Source organism: Eutrema salsugineum, unplaced genomic scaffold (assembly GCF_000478725.1).
Source record: "Eutrema salsugineum unplaced genomic scaffold, Eutsalg1_0 scaffold_22, whole genome shotgun sequence".
NCBI classification, from domain to species: domain Eukaryota; kingdom Viridiplantae; phylum Streptophyta; class Magnoliopsida; order Brassicales; family Brassicaceae; genus Eutrema; species Eutrema salsugineum.
This window is the reverse complement of record NW_006256812.1, coordinates 1,030,948-1,052,143: the sequence shown is the minus strand read 5'-3', so window position 1 is coordinate 1,052,143 and position 21,196 is coordinate 1,030,948. Positions and strand designations below refer to the sequence as shown.

Here is a 21,196-nt window from a genome sequence, read left to right as displayed (position 1 = left end):
CACTATGTTTCAAGATAATTGTCTGCCCAGGATGTTCCAAATATAGAATTCGCTTGAAAAGTGGAGAAGAGAGATTACATATTTTTCAGGGAAATGTCTTTGTTTTACATAAAGAGTCTGAATTAGGCAAAGAAGAGGAACAGCACATACACACGATGTTTCATACAAGCAGTAGATTCACAAAAGAAAGCAAACTAAGAAAACAGAAGCCAGATTTTTAAAAGTAATTCAATCAGCTTCTGGACTTGAATGGGATTGCTCTGATGACTATCACGTGGTATAGAGCAGCAAGTGCAGCACCGATGAATGGTCCAACCCAAAAGACCCACTGGAAAAGAATAGAAAAGATGAAAAATTTAAAAATCAGATGATCAAAATCCGATTGTGATTGTAAAATTTTGGTGAGAAGTGAAAAAAAGAAACTCACATGGTCGTCCCAAGCGTTGTCCTTGTTGAAGATGATTGCAGCTCCAAGACTTCTTGCTGGGTTGATTCCAGTTCCAGTGATGGGGATGGTTGCTAAGTGGACCAAGAAGACAGCGAATCCGATAGGGAGCGGCGCAAGAATCTGCAAAATTCCAAACACCAATTTTAGACTAACCCACAATTAAAAATCCGACTTGTTTGATAGTGGTTTTGAACTTACGGGAACATGAGAGTCTCGAGCGTTTCTCTTGGCATCAGTGGCAGAGAAGACGGTGTAAACGAGGACAAAGGTTCCAATAATCTCAGCTCCGAGACCACTTCCTTTGGTGTAGCCATGAGCAATGGTGTTGGCTCCACCTCCTAGAGCTTGGTATTGCTTTGGTTGGAAACCTTTGACCACACCGGCTCCACAGATAGCTCCCAAGCACTGCATCACTATGTAGTACACAGCTCGTGTGAGCGAAAGCTTCCGGGCTAAGAACAGACCGAACGTCACGGCTGGGTTGATGTGTCCACCTGAGAGGTCATCAACATAACACAAATCGGATTAGAAAACATCTGCAAACCAAACGATTCCACGCAAATCTAACATTGAATTTCTCATCGATAGCTACTCTCTTTGTTTCATTTTCTTGCAAATCGGACCTACTTCAATGTTTGTAAACCCTAATATGGTTCCTGATTGAAGCCTGAAACAGCTATTTCATTCAGATCTGTGAGCTACGTTGACAGAATATAACACTGTTTCTCTCTTTCTCGGAGAACTTCTAATTTGATTCACGCTGTGTAGCCAACATAAGATCTATATAGATAACGAAGAATATGAGAATGAAATCGTTAGATCGGAGAAATTGGAACGTCGTGAGACTTACCGGAGATACCAGCGGTGCAGTAGACGAGAGCGAAGATCATACCACCGAAAGCCCAAGCGATCCCTTGGATTCCGACGGAAGCACACATGTTCGGTGACCTCTTCACGCCCATAACGGTCAAAACAGTGATGTATAGGAACAGAAACGTAGCGATGAACTCTGCGATTCCGGCTCTCCAGAAGGACCACGACGCAAGCTCGCCGGGCTCGAACAACGGCGCAGGCGGTGGCTCCTTGTAGTCCTTATCGCTCTGAGCCGATGTTCCGATCGGTTGTCTCTCCGGGAACTTGTTAGCTCCGACTCTAACATCTTCTTCCTTGCCTTCCATCTCCGAAATCTCTCTCTCTGTGTCTCTCTCTCTAGAGGATTTTGGGTTTCTCTGTGAGTGGGTAATGTGTTGCAGAGAAGCAGAAAGAAGTGGTTTTATAGTGACGAAAACTCAATGTTGGAAGATAATGCCAACAAATGGAGCAAAAGTTATTTAAAAACCCGATGATAATTAAATTAAGTAGTTAATTGCATGACATAATTAACGTTATCATCTTTGTTGTTGATAATGCTAATTATTGATTTGACAATAATTATATTGTGGACAGAGTTTCAAATTCCGCTTTGCAGCTATTTTGTGTTCTCTAATCAAATGGTTAATTATACTCTTAATAAAATAATATGTGGACACTTTTCTCTTGGAATTTTATCCATGCCTTTATATGAATGAATGTTTGTGTTCTTATGACTGAAATAAAATACTGGAAACCTACTAAAATATATACAATAGAAAAGGAGGAAAAATTGTGGTCGAGATAAACCGCCGGTTTATTTGGACCGTTGTCAGGATAAGCACATGGACTCACCGCACCTAAAATACATAGGGACACCTTATCTAACAAATAATCTATAGCATTTTCTTCTTACTTTAATTTATAACATTTTTCTTCTTACTAATTCTGCAAAATTAGAGTTAAGAGTGATGATAATCGTCCACGATGAGACTATATATTGTTTTATTAAAATCGCTCAATCATCTATAGATCAATTAACCATATGGTCTCTTAGAAATAGAATCTGTATCTATTGTGCAACTTTATTGCCTAGCTACAGTATGTCTATACAGATCAATAAATTTCCTAGATCAAAAAATATTTGTACATATCAGAAAGCCTGTAAGTTGTAATTGTGAATGTGCATACCCAGTGCCATGTATCAGACTCTATGTCTCTATATCCATTGTTTGTTCTGGTTCTTCTGGGATATATTGTTTGTATAAAAAATATACATAGTCAGGTAATTAGGTTTATATATCCGTGTAATACAGGTAAATGCACAATATTGGGTTGTGTAATATTCGGCTGCAATACAGGTAAATGCACAAATCAAATATACACAGCAAAACGCATTGCATACCATCCACCATGAATGTGTAAATGCACAACGAGTGGTGCGTTTCAATGAAAGAAGAATATTGGGTTGTGTAATATTCGGCTGCAATCCACTATAGGCCAAAAAGGAAAGACAACGTTTAAGCCAAAAGAGAAATTAAAGAACTGAACAATCATGGTTGCTTCGTTGCTTTGTTGTCTTTTTGGGTGTGACACTATGTCCTACCCACGAGCTGTTTTCTTCTAGTCCCACATATATACCAAACCTCTTTCTTTTACTACCCAAACTCCATTAACCAACCGAACTTAGACCATGTCCATCATTCCAACATAATAATACTTTTTTTTTGGATTTTGTTTTTTTATTTTTTTTTAATTCGAAAATTATTTTTTTGGACCAATGAGGATGCTCCACGTGTGATGAACCTGGATGAACTTGGGTTCTTCAGATTCGTTGGAAAAATTTTTTGCCATGAACATCTACCTCTAAAATTATTATTTTATTGAATTTCGTCTTAAAACCTATGCCATGAAATCTTGATAAACCTCTGCTGGACATGCTCTTAGATATGAGCACTATATAGTAATAGTATGTACCAAATTTCCTAGTAAACTCCTTCTTTTGACGGTGTATATATAATACTTGCAAAGTTATATTTTCGGTGACGGTGTATAATACTCGCCGAACCATGCATTGAAATGCTCGATAATGAAGTTAGACTCGACGTGAAAAGATCATACCATAAAATGATTTTTACTCATTTAAACAAAACTGTTAAAGTCTTATGCGTAGAAAAACATGAATCAAATTATAACACCACAAATTTGTTTAGATTTTCTTGATATTTTTATTCTATTGTCGCAAAAAAAACCATATTTCCTGTTTTGTTTGAGTTCGAGTTTTGATCAGTAATCTGTACGTAGACTGCAATTTTTTTGCCATCCTCACAAAATTCCGAAGATTTCGTAGTATGTATACAACCATTATATGCCATTTTACCATGTATTCGAAAGAAAGAACAACTATCTTACATTTCTTCTATTCAGCGTGTTTGTTTAGTACATCTGCTATTGGTTTTCCTATCAAAATCAGGACTTATACTTTCGCAGTTGTTTATCATTCTTTTGGTGCTTGGATTAAAGCCATGGCTTTTAACTTTTACGAAGATAAAAAAAAAAAACGGGGAAGGTCGTAATTTGTTTGGACTTTGGTATGAGAATAATAAGAAAATCCATGATTCCAAGCCGTCCAATCCATGGATGAGAAGACACGTGGCACAACCTTACGTATACAAAACCGACCAAGCCACCCAAACACTTGTCACCTTCAGTCCAAATATTAATCATTTTTCTCTATTCTTTTTTCTTCTGGGTGCAATTATTGCATGCCCACTCCCATTATTCCCGTTGCGTTACTGTCCCCACCTCCACCCCTCCTGGATTATTTAATTTTGAGAATTTTTGCTTCCACTATATTTAGTACGCAATACAACACTAAAAATTGAACCGCATAGTGTAGGTTTTAACACGAAAACCATACTAAACAAAATCATCATTCATTTAGTCTACAAGTTATGGTTTCTTTTTTTTTGCTAATGGCATTCAATTTAAATTGCAGGAGAAATCAAAGAGTTACACAAGCCATGGTTTCAATGAAATAGTTATACTGGTTTTATTTTCAGAACACCGTGGGAAAAAAGACATCAAATTTTGGATATACATCACTTAAATACTTTTTTTCTCTTACAAATAATAATTTACAGAAGATAAATTGTTGGTTTTGTACCAAAACTATTGTTCCTCTCTTTACAACTGTGAAGGAAATTGTTTATAGGATGCGTGGGTGTGATTTGAGTTCTTAAAATTTGCACTCAAAACTCATTAATCATAAATTTTGAAAACCAAATTTCTTAAAATATCTAAAAAGATTTGAGTTTCCGACCAAAAAAAAAAAATCTAAAAAGATTCGAGCTTTTTAAAATTTGAGCTACATAAAGCCCGTAGATATAGACAGTCCAATATTTTGATCCACAAGCCCCCTATTCCATAAGCGGGCCTTGCTTTTAATTGAGAGAAGAATTTCTCTGACTAAATAATATTTAGCGAGGTTCGACCCAAAAACATTAGCGAGATATTTGTAAAAACAAAAAATAGTCCAGCGACATATAAGCCTCTCGCGCGCTACTATACTTGACTGACTGGCACCGACTCGAACCATAACCAACCTAAATTTTTGTTTTCATCTAACGGTGCCGTTTTTCGTTTTTACCACCACAAGCCATCGGCCTACAGGATTCTGACACCTGGACATGATCAGTCCTCTCGTTTTCTTGTTTTTCTCCTTCTCATGTGATTTAAAAAATAAAACCAAAAAAATTCCTAAATTTAGTCGCCTTTCTCTCTCTTATCCGCTATTCATCGCTTGGCCGCGCCGCCGCCCGCCGTCGCTGTCCATCGCCGGATTCAATTCTCGCCGCCGTCAGCTCACCTCCATTTCTTGATTTCTTTTATAAGGTATGACGAGCTCATTCGCGTAATATCGACTCTTCTTGGTGTCCGATTCGAAAGAGCTTATCGGTGGTTGCGTGTTTGTATCTCTATTCTCTACGTCTTTGCCTGTTTGATTATGTTAATTTGTTCAATATGTATACTTGTATCTCCGAACGTGTACGGCTATTTCTGCTCTGTTTCCTTCTTTTATTTTTCGTTTTTTTCTGCCTCATTGGATCAATTTTTAGATAGCTCTTGTTTCATTTTCCTGATTTGCGGTTCCATTTTGTGCTTATGGTCTTATTTAGGGTTTTACTTTTGATTTCTATATTTAATTGGATTTTTTAGGTTCAAATATGTCCTGTTTGCTCGTCAGAAGCCTTTAGAGAAATGCCTTTTTAGCATTAAAGGGAGATGGTTCTTTGCCAAAAAGGGATTTTGCTTAATCAATACCTTTGAATTGACATTGCATATCTTGGTTTCTTCTTAGGGACTAGCTTCATCATTACATTTAATATTCAAGGTTGGCTTTCTGAGTGAGTTTGATTTTTGGTGAAGAATGAGCCATCAAAACGATTATGTTATGAAATTACATGTTCATAACTTTCTATTGGAGTGGCTAATCTCTGTTATATATGGTTTCCTTTCTTTTACTAGTTTGGTGGACGGATATTCCTCAATGCTCATAGACCTGGAAACTTTTCTACTTGGGGTATTTTTCTGGGTGGCTAGTTTTTTTCCTGAAGAGCATCAGAATTTAAGGAAAACAGTGACTTTATATAGTAGGGTGTGTCCTACTTATTGGAGCTTTAAGTGCCATAATAATACTTTATTTTAAGGAGTCTAATAGCATCAAATCTATCATCAATGTCAGAAGGTGATTTGGCCGTCATGAAATCAGAGGTAAGGTTTCATCCTTTTTCTCTTACTAGACGATCTTGGTTTAGCTACTTTCTGTTGGCTTTCTCAGTTAAAACTGGCTCACATGGATACCACCTTCACCTCTAATGGAAAAGGACCAATATTCATATGCTTTAACTAGTATTGTTTAAGATTGTTCTGGTTAGAGGGTTTTAGATATTGTGATATTCTTAGTAGTTGATTTAGTTTTTGACAAACAAGTTCAGTATCCCAAAGACTTCTTGATACATGGATTTTTACAATTTAGCGTCTGAGCTGTGATTCAGCTTATTCTCATCCTTTGAGTTTACGTGACCCACTTGTTAATCTTTCTTAAGTCGTGTGGATATATATGAATGACTAAATGCATTTTTCACCTTGCTCCGAGCTAAACTGCTTTTTGCTCTGTCATGGATTCAGACGATGAAGTCCTACATCTGGCTTCAAACTGCTGACGGTTCCATTCAGCAAGTGGAACAAGAGGTTGCTATGTTCTGCCCCATGATATGTCAAGAGGTAGTACACAAGGGCGTTGGATCTTCTAAGAATCATGCAATATCGCTTCCACAGCGAGTAAATCCTGCTATGTTCAGCTTGATTCTTGATTACTGTAGATTTCATCAAGTGTCTGGACGTTCAAATAAGGTTTGTATGGCTCCTTTAATATTTGGGATAGATATTTCCACGTCCATACTCCATCTGGCCTCATTCAATACATCTACTTATCCCCGCTTTAGGAACGAAAAACTTATGATGAAAGATTCATCCGAATGGACACAAAGAGGCTCTGTGAGTTGACTTCGGCCGCTGACAGTTTGCAGCTGAAGCCTTTGGTTGATCTTACTAGTCGCGCACTTGCACGAATAATTGAAGGAAAAACCCCTGAGGAGATACGAGAGATATTTCATTTGCCTGATGACCTTACTGAGGTATGTGCCGCTCAAGATCATCTCTTCTTAGGATGTACTTCGTCATCTGCTTCTCTTATTGACCGCTCTTGAATAATTTATCCAGGAGGAGAAATTAGAGCCTCTGAAAAACACAATGGATGATCCACGGATTCGACTACTGAATAGATTGTACGCTAAGAAAAGAAAGGAGCTGAAAGAAAGAGAGAGATTGAAGGTCTGTTTAGCAGTTTCTATTTTACTTGTTTAGATAATGTAATTTGTAGCTTTAGGAATGAAGTTGAGCGTAAACTTTGGTCAGTAAGATTGAACTACTTCACTAGCTTATGAAGTTGGGGTTTTCCATGTCTAGAATGTTGAGGTTGAAGAACATGTGGACGAACGTTCTGTGGATGACCTGTTATCATTTATTAACGGCAGAGGTACTTTCCTTTGATCTTACTCTGGTTTTCTAACTTCATAATATCCTTTCGTATCGTTCTGTTTCTTCTTTGGCTGCTCTGAGTTATCTATTTAACATTGTACTACCACATTTTAGTTCGTGTTTTGGTATTATTTTGTGTTGATTCAGTGATGTTTATTTTTGTTGATAGACTATTTTCGTTTTGCTCACTGCTTGAGACAAAATACTCATCGTGCTGCTGTCTCGTTGGGCTACATATCTGCCATTTCAGGCATATGCAAGACACTTCTTGCATATGCATGTATGGATTAAAAATTATAGATTGTTTGATGAATAGATCATGATCGATCTTTGGTGTCTGTCTTTGATTGAGATATATGCTGTGTGTATTTATGTTTGTGTTGCCTCTTAGTCTTCTTCTTTCTCTATTCTACTTCCTTTTGAAGGCCTCATTGGAAGTAAGGAAAATTATGTTTCACAGATCCCAAGGTGGTAAAGATGCCAAAGGGAAAAAAGAAGAACAAGAAAAAGAAGGACCAGAAGATTGTTTCTTCAGAAGAAAAAGAAGGACCAGAAGACTTTGTTGACAAGGTTCAGACTAGTTCCTCTGTGTTTTCTCCTGGTTGGCTTTTGTCAAGCTAATGAATGCGTCGCTTGTGCTTAGGAATCACATGATCTTCATTCCAAAGAACAAGGTGCTAAAGAGACAGAGTCCAGCAACATACCTAGTACGGAAGATGACATTTTTACGCCAAATGCCGGGTCTGAAGATGGAGATATAGATGATGAAATCGATCCAGCCATGAAGGAAATGCTTGATAGGTAAGACTCTTGTTAATTTTAAACTTGTGGCTAACCAGGATGTTTCTTATAGTGAATATAATGTTATTATAGAGAGGTAGAAGATTTTGCTCGAAGATTGAACTCCAATTGGGTTCGATCGCTAGGACAAGAAAGAAGACCTGTTCACTTTTCCATAAATGGCAACGGAACTACAAGACGGCATATAGGTATCTTTGGTGGCATTATCTTTACTTTTGTCGTAATGTTGAGTTGAACTGATGGGGTATGGTTTGGATTTTTGAAGGTCAATCTTCAGGACATAACTGAAGCTGAAAAAGCCGGTCAATGGCTGAGACAATTTTAGTTAAAGAATGTGAGCAAATAGAGAGAATGGTTCACCCACTCACTGACGTTGATGTGTGGACTCATGTAACATTTTTGTTTTTACTTCTCATCCCCACGTTTTTTTTTTCTTTCTCATTCAATCCGAGAGGTAGGATATATACAGTTTTGATTTTCGACTTTTTTTTTTTTTTTTATAACGTTCTAGTGGTCGATCTCTTTCATTGTAAAACCACGTTTGAGTATTTTAGTTGGTGGCTCTAATTTAGAATTTAGTTATACGTTGGTTTTTTGTTTCCACTGTGTGTTATATAAACTCAGAAAAGTAATAATGAAAACATGATCCATTGTTTTAACATCATAAATCACAAGCCACACGGGAAGAGAAGAGGCCATGCTATATGATAAGACCAAAGAGGCTAAAGAAGACATAACAACAAGATCATTTGCTTGATTTGGTTTTCTCTTGCATCAAAATTACAACATATGGCCAATAATTTTGTCTCGGGCGATTTCTCGACTGAATAAAAATTATCCTGGAATTTATTTTCTCGCGACGTCTCCTTCTTTCAGATTACAAAGACACCAAAAGCATAGGCTTATAATCAAAACCCACACTTTCTCGCCGATCGCTCCTTCATCTTCATCCACATTTCACATTACACGTTTTCATTCTACCGGAACAAGAGTTTACTCTTTATCCAAAAGCGAAAATTCAAAATTTGATGATAATTTGGTGGTTCTGGGCATTGAATTTTTTGTCTCTCTTTGTCTACCGCTGCTGTCGTAAGTCCATTTAATCAATTTTTATTTAATAATAGTAATTATAATGGCGCCAAACACTTCTTACTTTGGGCGGCGAAAATCGCCGGCGATTGAAGAATCTTCACTCGCGACTAGAGACCATGATGGAGACATCGAGGCTGCCGTTATCGTCTTCGATTAGAGGGAAGCTGATATCTGCCGGTTACACTTCTCTTTCATCGATTTCTTCCGTCTCTTCAACTGATCTCGCTCGAGGTGAATTTCTTCTTTTACCCTAAATCTTACACTGAAGATTGCAATCTGTTGATAGTATCGGGGGCTTTTGGGTCACACTGGAATTGAAAAGAGATGTTTGAATCGTTTCATGGTTAATGTCTCCGGAACAGTGTTTTTCTCTGATTTTCTAGTAAAACGCCATCGATTACTCGTGGGTTAACGTTTAAACTTTACCTCCTTTTGATTAAACCATCTTTGTTTTTGAGGAAAAATTCGTCATCCTTGGTGTTGTGAACACAGATGTAAATATCACAGAGGCGGAAGCATTTGACATTTTGAAGCTTGCAAATCAAATTTCTGGATCCAATGGAAGCAGCTCGCTTATAAATGGTAACTTGATGAACTCCTTGGAGCTCTGTTGGGTTTTTCTTCTTATTTTGATTCACTGAAGGATTCTCTTTTTGGAAAATTTCTAAACTAAAACAAGGAGCAAAGAATGCTTGGGATATGCTACATGAGGAGGAATCTTTGCCGCGCATTACTACATCTTGTTCGGATCTTGATAGCATCTTGGGTGGTGGAATAAGCTGTAGGGATGTTACCGAGATTGGTAAGCCATCTCCATTTTTTTCTTCTTTCTCTGCTCCAAATTTAGCAGCAACAAGCGATTTATTCTTTTTGCTTATATTTTGCAGGTGGGGTACCGGGTATTGGCAAGACTCAGATTGGGTAAAATCCGCTTCATCTGGTTCCTCTTACTTTTTAATCAGGCTTTACTCTTCGGTTAACTTCGTTTTTAAAATCAGGATCCAGTTCTCTGTGAATGTTCAGATTCCTCGTGAGTGTGGTGGTCTTGGAGGGAAAGCAATTTATATCGGTATGCTTCCTTAATAGTGACTGGGGCTAGACGATTCTTTGTTGTTGAATGCCAGCGATTCCCAAGTTTTTGTATGCTTCAGATACAGAAGGTAGCTTCATGGTGGAGCGTGCTTTACAGATTGCAGAAGCTTGTGTGGAGGACATGGAGGAATACACAGGATATATGCATAAACATTTTAAAGCTAATCAAGTACAGATGAAACCCAATGATATTAGAGAACATATTCTTCTTCCGTGTCTGCAGATACACCGAGCAAATCGCATTGGTCAATCATCTTGACAAGTTCATCTCTGAAAATAAAGATGTAGGCATAAGACTTTGAGTTCATCTGAAGATTGTTTGTTTAATAACCTTGCTTCTACAAGAATATTGCAACAGAATTTCGATAGATCACTAATTATGACTCTATATCTTTGATGATTGCAGGTTAAAGTGGTAATCGTAGATAGTATCACGTTTCATTTCCGTCAGGACTTTGATGACTTAGCCAAGAGGACACGAGTGCTCAGCGAAATGGCTTTAAAGTTCATGAAGCTTGCCAAAAAATTCTCACTTGCTGTAAGCATTTAATCTAATTCAGAGCACTTCCTTCACTCAAACCAGAATAACTCTATAGTCAGCTACGTGAATGACTAACTCTTATACGCAAATCTCAGGTTGTGTTATCAAACCAAGTGACCACAAAGTACACCGAAGGCTCGTTTCAGTTAGCTCTTGCTTTAGGTGACCAAACTTAAATCAACCATCTTTATCTGCTAATTGCTATTATCATCATCATGATCATCCCTTTGTTATGATTCTTAATGTTTCAGCGTGTGCTGTTTCAGGGGATAGCTGGTCTCATTCTTGCACCAACAGAGTGATTCTGTATTGGAACGGTGATGAGCGTCACGCTTATATCGATAAATCCCCTTCACTTCCTTCAGCTTCAGCTTCATACACAATAACTAGTAGAGGTCTAAGAAACTCCTCCTCAAGCAACAAGCGAGTCAACTCAAGATGATGGTAAGACACAACACAAGCACATGAGTAAGCTTTCTCCGGTTTAGTTTTGATTTGATTGATGATCACACTTGCAGAGAAAGCTTAGTCTTACGTTTCTTCATTTCATTAGTCTCTGAGAGCATCCATGGCTTCTTCTACTTCTTCTCTAGCGATCTCTCAAGCTCTCCTTGGCCGAACCATCTCTCAAAATGGCTCCGACAAGTGCGTCTCTATCCCAGCTTTCTCTGGTCTCAAATCCCCTCCCCGACGCACCACCTTCTCCAGTGGACGCATCGCCTCCACGAACAGTCGCTCCCTACGCCCTCTCGTTCGCGGCTGCACGTAGAGACGAAGACTGCCTCGTCCTTTGAAATGTGATGGAGAAGACACTTAGGGATGTTTTCACTTTCGTCTTCTAGGGCAACAACATAGCTAAAAAATTTGTAGACACGGCTTCTTTCCGAAGTTATTTGGTCTGTGTGTATAAATTATAAACTGTTTCTCATGTTCAGATGGTTTTCCTTATATAAGTCTTTCTGGAATATCTTATGTGGCAATGTTTTCATAAGTCTGATCACTGAAAATTGTGATCCTAAGAATATTTTACTTACTGTTTTCAGTCAAAAGGCATCTATAGATGAACTGAAAACAGCGTTGGATGAAGAGTGAAATCAAAGAAGAGAAGAAAGGGAAGCTGCCATGGGTGAACTAAAAGCTGCAATATATAGATGCCAAATTGAGGCTCAGGAAGAACTGGAAAAATATTCTGCTGCTGCTATGAGAAACGAGAAGGAACAACAAGAAGAAGTAATCAACAAAATGAAAAGTCTGATAAGATCCCAATGTCAACACAACAGAAAATCAAACTAAAGCAAAAAAACTAGATTTATGCTTGTCCGATATCGAATGTCACAGACCCCACTGTCACCCTGAAAATTATCTTGCGTGACCGGATCAAAGAATGGAGAAGATACGTCTCCCCAACCATCGGACTGAATCGAAGTTGGGCAAACCGGTCTCTGGTCAATTCCAATCTCAATGTCTTCTTCAATTCCATAATATTCTTTGACTGCGTTCAAACCCCACAATAGTCTATCTCCCTCAAACTTCACGGGTTTTTCATTTTTTTTTTTTTTATGTTTTCGTTCCCCCCCCCCCCCCTTTATTCGGTTTGTAGATCTGGGTGAAAATACGCTTCAGTTTTCCATGGTTTTGGTTGATCCAGAAACGTGATTGCGGAGCTTCAGCTTTAGGTGTTTGCGGACCACAGTAATTACGTATACCCTGGAAAATCCAAAAGAAGAGTGTGATTATCACAAAGATTATGACAAAACATAAACATTGTCTATGTAACCTGAAACTACGAAAGAAAAATGGTAACAAGAAGAAGAAGTTTACCTTGAGGGCACCAAGCATCCTGTTGTGGTGGTTCTGGTTCTGACAAGTGGAGCATCCACAAACCATGGAAAGAATAGCTTAGCAACCTGGAACCGAGAAATCAAAAATGTAAGAAGAAAAAGAAGAAAAAGAAGAAGAGAGTTTTCTTTTCTTTTTTTGAGAAACAGAGTCGCTATTAAACAAATCAACACATAACGACACAAAAAATAATAACACAACAAGGTGATGTGTACTCATATAACATACGAAACACACACTAATCAAGGTTTCTCTCATTTGCTGAAACATAATCATAGCAAAAAACAAGGCGACAAATACACTCCAGTCACTAACAATGTAAGACTCACTCCCACGAAATTACAACACTTGATCAAAGGAAAAGCAATCTCTAGAGCCCTAGTCTACAAAATGAGGGGAAGAATGCATAGCTTACTATTTTTTTTTCTTTCTCAAATAATGTATAAAGAAGGAAACTTACTCTCTGGTTATTGATTGGAATTTTTCTCCAGATGATGAAAATCCAAAAAAATGTGATAAAACATAAACATTGTCTATTTAACCTGAAACTATGAAAGAAAACATGTAAGAAGAATAAGAAGTTTACCTTGAGGGCACCAGTAGTGGTGGTTCTGGTCCTGACAAGTGGAGCATCCACCGAATGACTTAACAACCTCGAATTGAGAGATAAAAAATGTATGAAGATGAAGAAGAAGAGAGTTTTTTTTTTTAGAAACATAGCCACTATCAAATAAATCAATACATAACGACACAAAAAATAATAACACAACAAGGTGATGTCATATAACATACGAAACACACACTAATCAAGGTTTCTCTTATTTGCTGAAGTATAATCATAGCAAAAAACAAGGCGAAAATCAAAATTTTTGTGATAATCATAATGTAATAAAACTGGTGTATGTAACCTGAAATAAATTTTATATTCTCGTCATTATATATCTAAAAATATGCTAAAACACTTATAAATAGTAGATTGAGCACTTTTATTTTTTTATCGTGTGCTATTAGATCATTATAGTGTTTTCTAAAAAAATAAAGAGTATTATTGGTTGTGAAATAAAAAGATTACAATGTATAGAATGCAAAAGATAAGAACAAATAAAGGCTAGATGCAGTTGTGATTAGATCTCTAAGTTATTCGATTCAATTCATTTGTGAGAATAGGATTAAATTTCACACTATGAATGTAAAAAAAAATAAAAACAAAAAAAGGATTGAAAGATTAAACTTTCTGATGTGTTGTAATAAGAGCTTTCGGATACATTATGTTTGGCAAAACTCAATGCTTTTTATTCATTATAGTCACTAGTTTATGTTTCCGTTATTCTTACTGTTTGTATTTTCTATTTGTTTTTGTTTTTCTTGCTTTGATTTCACTAGTTCAGCATTATTTTTGTCAACTTATACTTATAATATTCAAACCACATATTTAACATCGATTAAAAATTACAATATTTACATTATAAGTAATAACTTGTTTTATCAACGTACCACTATGTGGCCATTGACGACCCACATCTCCCTTAAATTAAACTAACAATTACTTACTATGTATAATCTTATTATTGAATTTATTGACTAGGCCGTTCTTGTTTATTCACTATATAACAAATATAGAGTTGACCACTAATCAAATTAGTTTTAAATTCGTTCTACTACTTAAAGTTACATTTTGGTTAGAACACAAGTTACTTAATTACTGTTTTTTTTATCTAATAGTATTGAATTTATAGTTAAATTTTGGTTAGAACACAAGTTACTGACTATTTCTTATTAATGCACTATAACAACAAATATAGAGTCGACCATTAATCAAATTAGTTTTCGTTCTACTACTTAAAGTTAAATTTTGGTTAGAAAACAAGCCAAACTGAACTTTCAATTGGAACAGTAATTAAATTTTAAACACAAAGTAAAGTAGTTTACAAAACACAAAGACTCCATTCAAGAAACCAAAGACCTAGTAGTTCATTTTATCCGTTATAAGGAATAAAGTCGTGTTGATGCTAGATTGATACAAATTTAAAAACCAGTAAATGACCTTATCTAAGCTATCTTTCCGTATAAATATGTTAAGAGAATAATATATTCTAGGAAATTTGTTTCAATTCAAATTTATGAGATTTAATTATAGACATGCATATTAAAGAGTTTGTTATCGTGAGATCGTGTTGAAAATCTGAATAATATTGTAAATAAGAATTAACATGAACTTTTCTTTGTTGCCAATCAAAACACAACGCATAGATGTTGTGTCAAGCAGACCGCATCAGATCGATGAGGCCGACGAAACACCACCACCACAATTCAACCGTTCAGTAAATATAATTAAGGTAGTATATATCTACTGCCAATTCGATCGTATTCAGTTAAATTAATCCTTCAGTTTTTGATCACTGCTTTAGCAAATACATTAACAGATCAAATATTTTACTATTTAGTAAATATATATATATATATATATATATATGATTATTTGGTATACACAAAAGACAAAATAAGCAACATCTTTTAACTTGTTATATCGATCAAAATCTGAAATATATGGACTACACAACAAATTCATAAAACATTGTAAAGACCCATGTTCAAAAATTCATCATCAGCAATGATCAGTAATTGATTTTCTTCTTCTTCTTCTTTTTTTTTTTTGCTCGTGGAATTGGTTGCTAGCTCCGTCACTTTATCTTATCTAATGTGGAAAAAATTATGTGATTAATATTTATTAATGGAAACTCGATCTGATTAATATTTATTAATGGAAACTCGATCGTGCATGTACGATTCTTACTGAACTCGTGGTAGTACATCTGTACATGCATAAATGAAGTTGAAGTACTCATTAAAATAGATTTATTATCTTGTTCTATACTTATCTCTCGTAATTGATCATTACATTTTTGCTTATGTCGTACACATGACGTCAGCAACTATGCGGGTAGCAAATATAAGTCCAATAGAGAGATATAAATGTTAAATGAAAGACTAATATTGACGACAAAAACATGAAAGACTAATTATCGTGACTTTTAACTGTTAGTCGTATTTTGGTCAAAAGTAGGCAAAGACTTATGAATTGTTCGCCCAAAAACGAACAAAGAAGTGATAATCATACATATAATATAGTTGTACAGAATTATCCTTTAGTCGGCTATGGTTCATGCTCATAGGATAATCTAGTAACTGTTGAGTATTTATAGTCAACAAATCAGTCAAGGATTCAAAAATATGACAACATTTATCACCACACAAATTAGAAAACAAATATTTATATGTTAGATAACGTTATGTTTGGGGTGATTGTAAAATTGCAAGGGTTGGTGGTCCAAGTAATTTATGTTGTTAATATTTGTAATCTCAATCGACTTTGAACCAACAATAAGGAATATAAATCTCCACCATGTTTTGATCATCCATATATGAAATTGTTGTTTGGAGATTTTGATATTTCTACTTGACATGTAATGGGCTGATTTAGTGGGCCTCAATATTTAAAAATGAAAACGGCATCGTCTTGAAAAGCATCATATCCAGTATTGTCACTGGTTTGTTTGTTTTTTTGTTTTCACTCTCTCTCTTTCTCTTGTACAGTTGCGAAGGCGCCATGGCATCTTCTTCTGCTCACCTCTCGTTTCTAGCCGGACGCATGTCGCTTTTCTCCTCCGAACGCGTCCGATTATTGCCGTACAGAGGAGAATTTTGTCTACCAAAATCCCGTTTCCGTTGCTCAGCTGGCCAGAGCGGCTTCTTCACGCGGCTTGGTCGCTTAATCAAGGAGAAGGCCAAAAGCGACGTCGAGAAGATTTTCTCCGGATTCTCTAAGACTAGGGAAAATCTAGCAGTCATCGATGAGCTCTTGCTCTTCTGGAATCTCGCCGAAACAGACCGAGTTCTCGATGAATTGGAAGAGGTTTTTCTTTTTGAACCACGATCCCTCGTCGATTCCCTGGGTTTCAGATGCGAATGGGGTTTTACTGAAAATCTATTTGTGAAATTCTCAATGTAGGCGCTGTTGGTTTCTGATTTTGGACCGAAAATTACGGTTAGAATTGTTGAGAGGCTACGAGATGATATAATGTCAGGCAAACTCAAGTCAGGAAGCGAGATTAAGGTTATATTTATATATATTGTGACACTGTGACACACGTACATGTTAGGGATTAGGTTTTATAGATAGTTGATCCAAAATATGTGTGAAATTGATGTAGGATGCACTCAAGGGAAGTGTGTTGGAGATGCTGGCTAAGAAAAACAGCAAGACAGAGCTTCAAATGGGTTTTAGGTTCTGCTCCTCTTGCTGTTTTTGTTATCTTCTCTTCCGCGAGTAGCTATGGAAGACTGTGGTTTTTAAAGTCTGGCTATATGCTATGGTGTATCAGGAAACCAGCTGTTATCATGATCGTTGGTGTTAATGGAGGTGGGAAGACCACATCTCTTGGTAAGGCAATAAACATTGATTGGTGTAGAATGGCTTGGCTCGCATTGGGGATACCCACAAAAAGTTCTTCTATCTAACAGTGGCTTTTGATTTTTTTTTTTTCAGGAAAGTTGGCTCATAGATTGAAGAACGAAGGGACTAAGGTACACCTTTCATGTTTGATAATAATGAAGTGTAACTTGTTCTCTTGAGAATTGGTTAGAGAGTGGTTGCTCAAATAGGTATGCGAAATTTTACCAGGATAGGTAGAATTGAGTATCAGTATGTTCATCATCAATCCTGCGATGAATTGTCATAGGTATTAATGGCAGCAGGTGATACATTTAGAGCGGCTGCAAGTGATCAGTTAGAGATATGGGCAGAGAGGACTGGATGTGAGACTGTTGTGGCTGAAGGAGAGAAGGCTAAAGCAGCAACAGGTAAAACCAATGCGCTGTTTGGCTTGCCAGTATCAGTGTTGAGGGCACATTAACTTAAAGCTCACTATCACAACATTTTCTTCCAAACTAGTGCTCTCAAAGGCTGTGAAAAGAGGGAAGGAGGAAGGTTACGATGTTGTACTGTGTGATACATCTGGACGTGAGTATACAAGAGTTTGCTAGTTGACTTTTGGAACACACTGATGCATTTGTTTTAATGATCTGAGGTATATTAAATCTCTTTTTGCAAGGTCTCCATACTAACTACAGCTTGATGGAGGAGTTGATCGCTTGCAAAAAAGCAGTAGGCAAGGTTGTCTCTGGTGCACCTAATGTGAGTGAGCTTATCTACTTATCTCATTGTGTTGCCTTTCTTATATTGCACTATTGCTAGTCTCCATTTCCCATCCAAATGTCAGCTACAATTAATTGACACCGGCAATGTCAGGAGATCCTACTTGTCCTTGATGGAAATACCGGTCTGAATATGCTTCCACAAGCTAGAGAATTCAACGAGGTAACATATGGAACCATCTAAACCTAGTGTTCTGGCTCACCAAGCTCTTGGCAAAATCTTGAGTTTCCTTGCTCACTATTTTTTGTCAGATTGTTGGTATTACCGGTTTGATATTGACGAAACTGGATGGGTCTGCTAGAGGAGGCTGTGTGGTAAATTTCGATCTCCAGTCTCACTTCAAGCTCTTAATTTTTTTGTTGGGTATGCTCATTGAAGGTGGTTGGACTTATGTTGCAGGTCAGTGTGGTAGAGGAATTGGGCATTCCAGTAAAGTTTATCGGTGTAGGAGAAGCTGTAGAAGATCTCCAACCATTTGATGCTGAGGCCTTTGTGAACGCTATATTTTCCTGAGGCATAAAACCCAGTTTTGTTTTTTTTGTTTTTTTATTTTTTTATTTTAACGATGTGACGAATGCTAGTTATTGTGAAATAGAGAAATGTCAGTAGAAAAACTCTAAAGGACCAAAGACCAAAATATAAGTCTTTTGGTCTATATTAGTGCCATTGTTGTAATACCATTTGAATATTCAATCAAATCTGGTACAATAGTTTGTAAGAGATTTCTTTGAATTTTCCTTCTTATTTGAAAATATTTATAATTTTTTAATTGTAAGATACCAATTTATTTACCTAAGAACGAAATGAAAAAAAAAAAAAACTAACTCATTCTTTCGATCTTTGACAATGATGTAGTTTTCACTTTTCAACTTTATTATCGATTTAATAAGAGGAACAAAAAATAGAATTCCTTGATAACGTGAAATAAAGTCATAGTAGCCTAGTAGGGAAATAAATGATTTTATGCGTCACGATTATTTAATCCACCAATCACAAATCTCTAGGACAAAAAGTGAGGACCATAGTTTAAGCGACACTCTTTCGTTTAAGATTAGATCGGTCCAATTTATATGCACATCTTCCGCCATTATCGTCTTCCAATTTGAAAACTCATCATCTGTTCAACCACATCCAATGGCTGCCAAAAAGCCCGGAGTGATCGCTTTGTTCGACGTCGACGGTACTCTCACAGCTCCAAGGAAGGAAGCTACTCAAGAATTGCTCGATTTTATCCGAGAACTGCGCAAGGTATGTTTGTGATTTGATCCAATCGTTGCTCTAATTTGTAATATCTTTTCCTATGAGTTAGTGTTTATGCCTGGCTATTGTTCGATGAAATGTCTGTGAGAGTTTCAGGTAGTCACTGTTGGAGTCGTCGGTGGATCTGATCTAATCAAAATATCTGAGCAGCTTGGCAAAACAGGTACGACTGTGATCGGATCGAATACACTATAATCTGTTTGGTACTTTTGTGATGACAAAAGTCACTTTTGTTCTCTTCTTTGTTATATGGGATCCTTTAGACTATAGAGACTTTCTCTGCTTTCATTTGTTGACTATAGATCCATTTAAGTCTGTAGATTGGGAATTTGGGATAGCTGCTGATCATTTGTGGTTCAAATTCTGAAATGTGATTGATTTACCCCAAGACTTAGTTTTTATCTGATTTTCTTTTTAGAGGGAAATTAAGATCTGTCTCTACCTTACTGCCTTGTGAGTCTCTATCTGTTTGCCTTTTTTTTTTTTTGAGTTCTCATTTTTTTTTTCTTTCTTGCCAGTAACCAACGACTATGATTATTGTTTCTCTGAGAATGGTCTTGTTGCCCATAAAGATGGGAAATCCATTGGAATCCAGGTGCATATTAAACATCGGCTTTTGCTTTACACATTGTTTCTTTATCGTTTCTTTTGTTCCTTATTAGTTCGTATCTTTTTCTCAGAGCCTGAAGCTTTACCTTGGAGAAGATAAACTCAAGGTAAAGCACATTTCATCGTCCCTCATGTGTAGTAGCAACAGTTGCTTTTATGTTTTTTTTTTAAGTGGTTTAATTGACGAGGAAGCGTATGCAACTGTGTATATGTGTACGGATAGTTAGTGATAGCGTAATATTGATGATGCAGGAGTTAATAAATTTCACGCTGCACTACATTGCAGACCTGGATATTCCAATCAAAAGGTACATATGAAGACCAACCTCTAGTCTCTAGTCATCTTCTTATTATTTTGAGGGGATCTTCAAGTTATAAAAGATTTCTCTTCTTGAAATTTGTATACACAGGGGAACATTTATAGAGTTCCGTAATGGAATGCTTAATGTGTCACCGATTGGTCGCAACTGCAGCCAAGAAGAAAGAGACGAATTCGAGAGATATGATAAGGTACATGAAACCATTTAGTGTTTTCAGGTTATTATAGAAAGCAACTCTGAGAGTTGTTGATATCACTAAACATTCTGTCTTAAAAGGTTCAAAACATTCGACCAAAGATGGTGGCTGAACTTCGTGAGCGGTTTGCGCATCTTAACCTTACTTTCTCAATTGGAGGACAGATTAGCTTTGATGTGAGTAGGAATGAAAATGTGGATTATAATTGTTTTCTATATCCAAATTTTGTGTTACTAAGTCTAGTTCCATTGTTATGACTCAGGTCTTTCCTAAAGGTTGGGATAAGACTTACTGCTTGCAATACCTTGAGGACTTCAATGAAATCCATTTCTTCGGTGACAAAACCTATGAGGTAAACAACTCAACTGAATTTCCAGCTTTCTTTAGTAATTATTGTATGGTATTCCATTGAGCTTGACCAGGTAAAAACACTGGTTTAACTTCTGTAGGGTGGGAACGACTATGAAATCTATGAATCACCAAAAACAATTGGCCATTCAGGTCAGTTAGTTGGATATTTTCATACGTCAATCTCTGTGTTTTTGTGTTTTTTTTTTCATAACAAGTTGAATTGTTTCTTTTGCGTTGCAGTTACAAGTCCAAATGACACAATGGCAAAATGCAAGGCTCTGTTCATGTCTTGAAACACTATCCATCTTAAGAACAGAGTCAGAGTTTGATTATTCTTGGCGAATCCTCACAACTTTTGATTATTTACATTACAAGAAATAGAGAAGAATGTTTGGATACTGATACCGTATGTTTTTGAATTTTGATTCTTAAAATAATATTATCTTTGTTTCAGAACAAGAACTGGTTCTCAAAGTCTTAA

General features: G+C 36.6%; 5 protein-coding genes across 5 annotated transcripts; 4 read left to right on the top strand and 1 right to left on the bottom strand.

Moving 5' to 3' along the window:
- Positions 1-32: 32 nt before the first annotated feature.
- LOC18015508 (aquaporin PIP1-2) lies at positions 33-1,713 on the bottom strand. The gene is made up of 4 exons (XM_006397718.2): positions 1,299-1,713; positions 647-942; positions 428-568; positions 33-328 (listed from the first exon to the last, which is right to left on the bottom strand). The coding sequence occupies exons 1-4, from the start codon at positions 1,624-1,626 to the stop codon at positions 233-235; spliced, it is 861 nt and encodes a 286-aa protein (XP_006397781.1). The 5' UTR covers positions 1,627-1,713; the 3' UTR covers positions 33-232.
- A 3,346-nt stretch (positions 1,714-5,059) lies between these two features.
- On the top strand, positions 5,060-8,817 carry LOC18015634 (SKP1-like protein 20). The gene is made up of 10 exons (XM_006397716.2): positions 5,060-5,191; positions 5,825-6,070; positions 6,488-6,712; positions 6,805-6,996; positions 7,082-7,192; positions 7,328-7,397; positions 7,860-7,969; positions 8,043-8,200; positions 8,273-8,388; positions 8,466-8,817. The coding sequence occupies exons 2-10, from the start codon at positions 6,035-6,037 to the stop codon at positions 8,486-8,488; spliced, it is 1,041 nt and encodes a 346-aa protein (XP_006397779.2). The 5' UTR covers positions 5,060-5,191; positions 5,825-6,034; the 3' UTR covers positions 8,489-8,817.
- Positions 8,818-9,321: 504 nt separating this feature from the next.
- LOC18015633 (DNA repair protein RAD51 homolog 3) lies at positions 9,322-11,890 on the top strand. Its single transcript, XM_024155132.1, is given in 12 exon segments — positions 9,322-9,404; positions 9,406-9,523; positions 9,785-9,874; positions 9,972-10,094; positions 10,180-10,213; positions 10,291-10,361; positions 10,444-10,573; positions 10,575-10,668; positions 10,791-10,922; positions 11,021-11,087; positions 11,192-11,369; positions 11,444-11,890. Coding segments are annotated over 11 exon segments (1,107 nt in total). The 5' UTR covers positions 9,322-9,332; the 3' UTR covers positions 11,368-11,369; positions 11,444-11,890.
- A 4,450-nt stretch (positions 11,891-16,340) lies between these two features.
- Positions 16,341-18,701, top strand: LOC18015631 (cell division protein FtsY homolog, chloroplastic). Its single transcript, XM_006397713.2, has 11 exons — positions 16,341-16,677; positions 16,774-16,878; positions 16,976-17,049; positions 17,147-17,205; positions 17,311-17,348; positions 17,504-17,624; positions 17,716-17,784; positions 17,876-17,958; positions 18,073-18,141; positions 18,231-18,293; positions 18,379-18,701. The coding sequence occupies exons 1-11, from the start codon at positions 16,372-16,374 to the stop codon at positions 18,490-18,492; spliced, it is 1,101 nt and encodes a 366-aa protein (XP_006397776.1). The 5' UTR covers positions 16,341-16,371; the 3' UTR covers positions 18,493-18,701.
- A 124-nt stretch (positions 18,702-18,825) lies between these two features.
- LOC18015630 (phosphomannomutase) lies at positions 18,826-21,171 on the top strand. Its single transcript, XM_006397712.2, has 11 exons — positions 18,826-18,830; positions 18,927-19,227; positions 19,336-19,402; positions 19,758-19,834; positions 19,920-19,955; positions 20,101-20,156; positions 20,259-20,358; positions 20,445-20,540; positions 20,627-20,716; positions 20,814-20,865; positions 20,956-21,171. The coding sequence occupies exons 1-11, from the start codon at positions 18,826-18,828 to the stop codon at positions 21,006-21,008; spliced, it is 933 nt and encodes a 310-aa protein (XP_006397775.2). The 3' UTR covers positions 21,009-21,171.
- Positions 21,172-21,196: the final 25 nt, after the last annotated feature.